The sequence below is a fragment of the Stylophora pistillata genome, chromosome 1 (assembly GCF_964205215.1).
Source record: "Stylophora pistillata chromosome 1, jaStyPist1.2, whole genome shotgun sequence".
Lineage (NCBI taxonomy): Eukaryota > Metazoa > Cnidaria > Anthozoa > Scleractinia > Pocilloporidae > Stylophora > Stylophora pistillata.
In genome coordinates, this window is record NC_142519.1 from 28,961,334 (window position 1) to 28,967,574 (window position 6,241).

At 38.7% G+C, this 6,241-nt stretch overlaps 1 protein-coding gene across 1 annotated transcript; it reads left to right on the forward strand.

The window, feature by feature from the left end:
• Nucleotides 1-402: 402 nt before the first annotated feature.
• On the forward strand, nt 403-5,773 carry LOC111329063 (hatching enzyme 1.2). Its single transcript, XM_022933666.2, has 7 exons — nt 403-611; nt 719-784; nt 1,550-1,747; nt 2,997-3,114; nt 3,701-3,939; nt 4,076-4,303; nt 5,305-5,773. The coding sequence occupies exons 1-7, from the start codon at nt 533-535 to the stop codon at nt 5,328-5,330; spliced, it is 954 nt and encodes a 317-aa protein (XP_022789401.1). The 5' UTR covers nt 403-532; the 3' UTR covers nt 5,331-5,773.
• The last annotated feature ends 468 nt before the right edge of the window (nt 5,774-6,241 follow it).

Consider the following 6,241-nt stretch of genomic DNA (forward strand, 5'->3'; position numbering starts at 1 on the left):
GAATTGAAGCCTTTATCTGCGCTTAAAGAATAAGGTGGCATTACTTTTTTTTCTTGAAGCTCTATGTGTCTTACCAGACCTCCTCTTTTTCGAAAAAGGAACTAGATTTTTATAAGACCAACATTCATTCTCAGAAACAATGACTGAACCTTAACAGTCTGTTTACGATGAAATGAGCGCGCCAAGAACGTAGAAATTAAATCAAAGTTAAACTCATTAAGACCATGAAGATTGAAATGACTCCCTCTAGCTTGAATGAAGAATGTGGCAATAATTATCATGTTTTAATTTTCTCAATAACTTTGTTTATTTACATCATTTCCTGCTTCTTTGTTTTATTGTCAGTTTGATTGTCAGAGGCAGATTAAGAAATTAATATGTGACAGCATTCCAACCAGGTACCTGAAGTCTCCTTTCGTTTGAATTCTCTAAAAACTTTGTTGCCATGTGCTTTATAATGAAGAATGAAATACAGTAACATAATCCTGGTATACGCAAAACAGAAGTACTTCCTCATGCCCATAATCATATTATGAGCACGAAATTCTTTTCAACATCAGCAGTGGCGTGTATTCTGATTTTTGCTTCATGTTCAGTCTCGACATTCGATGGTAAGTGGCTTTTAACAGCTTATCGATTATGGTGGCCATTTTTAGAACTATAAAGTATAATATATAAAGATAATCAATTGTTATGCGATTCTGTCTTTTTTCTTCAGTTGAAAACGAAAGCCAGGAAGCATCCAATCCAGTGATGCTTGAGCTGTACGATAGACAAATGCAAGGTTTGGGACAAACATAAAATTTTGTTAAGAACTACAAATTAGATATGTTTTTATGTCTAAAGACATTAATGCTAATCGAAGTCCGAGCTTTTAGATTGGTGCGGGCATTTGTATGCTGTCACTTTCAAACGCCCCCTGCACTTACTCGCCCTCCTCATCCCCCCTCCTTCGAATTCTCTTCTGAGCCTTATCAATCTGTCCGTCCTTCCGCCAGGTTATTCAACTCTAGGTTTGTTTTCTTTTTTTCACCAAATCGTTGGATGGTTCGTTCACCTGTCTTGCACTGGTATCTGTTCGTGTTTTAATCGCTCTGTGGATACTGTATACATGATTCCCGAGTCTGTAAAGTATCCGTGACTATGCAGTATATAGCTTTATCCACTCGTCCCTTCGAAAAACCAGGGCCCAGCCTTTACATTTGCAACTTGACAATATCGAGCAATGATTCATTGACTCACTCGCGCGTGCCTGCGTTCTTGAGTAGGCTTGAGCATGCGTTGTTTCGTTCGTACCAGCGGTTGGTATGGCAAATAGACGTTATAATGGATTATCCATTCTGATGACTCTCACTTGAATGAAAATTTTAAGTTGTTTCAAAGCCTTTCGATATCGTTCAAAAGACTCACTTAAAAAAGTTACAAGGTCAAAGTGAAATGATGGCCCGCGTGCGTGAACCAGACAAAAACTTTGATCGATATCTTTGCACTGTTTGTTTACGCTGTTGTTTATTTTTTCATTTCTGACAAACGTTGATGAGTGAGATAGAAGCATTTGGGGAGCTGAACCTTGGAAAAGAATATTTTGAAGGTGACATATTATTAACAAATTACCAAAGAGACAGCCTCCAAAACTACTGGCAGAGCACGGTCGATGACAAATCAGAGGAAACGGATTTCGTAAAGAATGGTTTTCGACAACTTTGGCTCAACAGTACGGTTCCATACACCATAGCACCAAAAATGCGTAAGGCAGCTTAATCAGAATTGAATAAAATAATAGAAACAATTCCATCACTTTAGTCAACTTTGTTCCATAAGGGACAAATGATAAGAAATGTGAATGATGGCCGCAGTAAATAAATGTTTTTTTCTTACCGGACGAGAGGTCCACATAAGAATATCTCGCCTAGTACTAAATCACGTTAGATTGTACTGAACTGAACTGAACCGAGGTCCTGAAAAGTAACACCCAGTTCTGCAGTCCATGCAGTGCACATGCATATGTGAGATGTACAGACCATGTGTTCATGAAAACCGGCTTAGGGTTGCTTATTTTCGAGCTTTGAAAAGTCATATCATAGTAGTTAGTACTAATACGTTATTTATGAAAACAAGTCAGGTCATAAAGAGGCTGATAAGTAAACTTTTGAAGGTGAAGTATGCCCCAGAAACCATATGATTTCTTAATCCAACATCATTACACTGACTCCGAGCTGAGATTAAAAAAGATAACCCAAAACGTTCATAAACTTTCGGAAATTATTGACAGCGAACGCCGCTAGCCACTTTGAATCCTACAGTACTGTGCAATCTGGCTGCTTACCTGTGCGATAACATAGTCTCAAGCTCTTTTCCATCTCTTGGTGATTTCTTTGAAGAGCATTATTGACTCAATTCACGATTATTAACGGAAAGTCGAAAACCAGTGCTGCAACTGTGCTGCAACTATTTAGGAATGTGCTTCCCCGCGTCGATTCCCGCCATTTCAGTTGAAGTCTGGGAGATAATGCGTATGCGGCCTTGCCCCGGTCGTCGGTTCTTGCCATCTAATATAATTGAACCCTGAGAGCGCATCGTTTCTAAGTTGTTTGCAAAATGGCGACTTCTGAAGTCGAATTTTTGGCACATTTGAAGACAATTTTCTAAAGCTTAGGTTGCACTGTGGAATCTAAAACGTGGTAAGTAAAAAAACTTTTATGTAAAAATTTTCACGGTGGAGGTAAACTTCATATTATTCTTGGTGTATACTTCTCCTTTTCGCTTTCATGAATACCATAAATTCGAAATATATTTGGGTAGGTAAACACTCATAGATAAAGTAATATCACAGACAACCTAGAGATTGTAAATTGATCTGTTGAGATTTAAACCTTTTTCATATAATCAAGTATAGTGCTCTTTTCTCTCAGTTCGTTTTTACCTAATAAAGCATGATCTCTCCGTAAGATAACATTTTAAGATGAACTGATATTAAATATTCTTTCTATTTGCAGGCGAGGAGAGTCTAACAAACATCCGTGCAGCTATTAAGGAATGGCAAGACAGGCTTTGTATAGTTTTCAAGGAACGGAGGTTTGAGGATGACTATGTGGAGTTTGCCTATGAGGGAGGGTAGGTAATGACTAAAAAATGAAGAAAAGACAAATTACGCTCGTGAATAAATAAATGCAGAGCCGGCTAAGAAGAATTTTTTGTTTAATGTAATGAATCTGGGTGAACCGCACTTTCGTGATTTTGTTCTTTGTTCCACCTGAGTTTTTCTCTTTGCGTTTTATTTCAACTTCAAACCTAAGGCTCCTTAAAAATTGTGCAAAGCGTTTACTAAACATCACGATCCCATGAATTAGTACGTCCGTCGGCAGCGTTTTGATATTTTGAATAAAGCTTTTGAACGTTTCTCATTAAAAGCGATTATATGTAAGAGTTATGCTGGTCAAACGAAACCATTTGATTTAATTTAAACTGCATTTTAGCATTCAAGGGATTTTTTCAGTTAAGTTTTGCTCTAGAGAATTTTACCAAGTACCTTTTTTTAATTTGCTTTCGAAAAATTCTTTGTTCTGCACCAGACGTGTTTTTTCTCAGTAACGTTCTCCTTTAAAACTTTACTTGCTACAAACCTCTACATCAAGGACAACTAGTAATTGCTATTGTACATAGGGCTTACCAGAAGCACTTTTCACATAATATTTTCCAGTTGCTCTTCAAGTATCGGCCGCATTGGAGGTCGTCAAGTCATATCTGTGGGATCTGTTGGAACTGAATATGCAGATGTGTCCTGCAGGTCTCCTACGCCTTACGGAAGCAACGTGACTATCTCGTGTAGTAAAGGGAGCATATTGCACGAGATTGGGCATGCGCTCGGCTTCTACCACGAACACAATCGACCGGACCGTGATATGTACGTTACAGTAGTTTGGGACAATGTGATGCCTGGTAAATTAAACTGATTAGTTGAGTTCATTTTTCTGCAGTGTGGAATGTAACCGTTTCTCTTTGATAGAGTGATTAAATAATGTAGAGAGATACTCATCTAGAGATGTAAATGCCTTTGTTATATTTATCTTTGCAGGATGTAGAGTCCATTTTAGGAAAGAGCGTTTCAAGACGATTTATGGACAGGATGTCCCATACGACTACAATTCCGTGATGCACTATGGTTCTTTCTTTTTTGCCCGAGAGAGAGGCATGAGGACTTTACACGCAAAGGTTAAAGGTGTAGACATTGGACAAAGAGAAAGACTAAGCACTTTGGATATTCAGAAAGGAAGGATGCTGTACCAGTGTGATAACGAAAGGGGTAAACAGCTTATAGTGTTAATCTTTTTATCGCTTAATGTGCGAAGAATGATTTTTCAATTTAGTTTTTTTTCTTGTACCCCCCCCCCCTCAGTAATCAGCAGCAGCAACTACCTCTCCCCCATCAATCAGCAGCAAAATTAAAACCGGTGCACGCACCTTGGTTATTCGTGTTTTCTCGCGCTTTCAAATTGTATCATCGTGATATTTTCCTTTGCTCAGACCGTCGGTTGTGATTTTATTGGTTTTTCTTTTAGTGCACCTGGCTGAAAACTGCTTACTTTATTAGAATAGCAAGCCGAGTTCAAACTAATATAACTGAGCTGGTTGGTGTGCAACCTTTCGGTTAACACTTTGCTCAGGTTATTTAACGAGGTCTAACCCAAACCGCGGTTTTACCCAAGCAATGGACCTCAGTTACTCTCTCAGTAGAGGGTTGACCTGATTAAATAAATGTCCTTCGACTGTTAGCCCTCTTGGGTTCAGATAAAAAGCTCGGCTAAAAATGAAGATAGTTCAGAACGCGGTTTTGTTAAACAACGGCTAAACCTTGTTTACATAACCGGCCCTTTGGGTTTAGGATAGTGAAGAGGAGGAAAAATGTTAATGAGGAGGATCTAGGAGAGTAAGGGGTAGAGTAGGGAAGTTAAGAGGAGAGTAGGGGAGAGGAGAGTGGGGCGGTCGGGGGAACGAAGCCGCATCATGGAGACTTTGTCACCACTAACACAATTGGCCGGAGTGCCATGCATATTCCAAAATGTATGGCGGCGTCAATAATCGAAGTTTCCGCAAATTTGAAGAGAACTTCCGAAAGGTCAAAACACGGTCAATGTTGTGTGTTCATATATACTTTTTGGTGATAGACATCAAATATAATATGGTCTCTAACAAATACCTATCTTTTAAGACAGCCGATACTCAGACGAGAATTAAGTAAGACTTCGAACGGAACATTGGGGACTTAAAATTTCTCACGTGTTGCCTTTGTAAACTCTCTTTAAGGATCGAAGGTGGTTGGAGTCAAGTAATGTGAGTCTGGCCAGTATTCGAAAAAATGTGTGAAGGACATCGAAAAACCTGAATTTGGAATTAGCTCAGACATTGTGGAGCCCATTATGCATGAGGATTTAGGAGACAGGCTGTTAAAGTTAACGCTTTCAATTAAAACTTAAACCTCACTAATATTCTGTAATTAAAGTATGACTGAAATTAAACACTCTTTCGCCATTTCAGCTTTATCATTCGGCCTAGGAGATAAATTTCCTATTCGAAAAAATTCAGTTTTAGTAAATGTTTGTTAATACAAAAAGTTAAATGTAGGCAATTTCAAGTGATAAGCCAATGTATCTTTTACTTGACCCATAAAATTAAAGAGGATATACCACCCACCGTTTGTAACTATGTTTAAAAAGCTTAATGTGTGAGCATCATGATACAGAAAACCTTAACCCGAGGAAGAAATAAAGTAAGTCTTAAATCATCAGTATTGGGGTTAAGGTACAGCGGCGGCGCGGCGACGGCAACGAGAACGTGCTGGAACAAAACGTTTAATGCCGCGCATAACAATGGCTCAACGCGAATGGTTTAAATTTTTTTCCAAGTTCTGATTTGTTTTTAGTCCAATACCATCGCAATTGGAAATTTGGCGTTTTACTCATACCAGAGATCCCGTGCTAACGGTACTTAAAGAATCATGTATCTGTCTTAAATTAAACGCTGCTCTTACATGCAAGGAAGAAGAGAGGTCTGGTGCCACTCAATTCGTCCAATATTTGAGACCATGCATGTTGCTAGACGTCACTGTTGCCAATAGTTTAAGCTCTCTTATACCTCAGCAAGTCGATGCCAAACAATTCTGACATAATATACTAGTATTGGGTATCATTTCTTTCATCTCCTTACCAGAGGCCTTTATTTCAGCAAAATGCCTATCCACTTC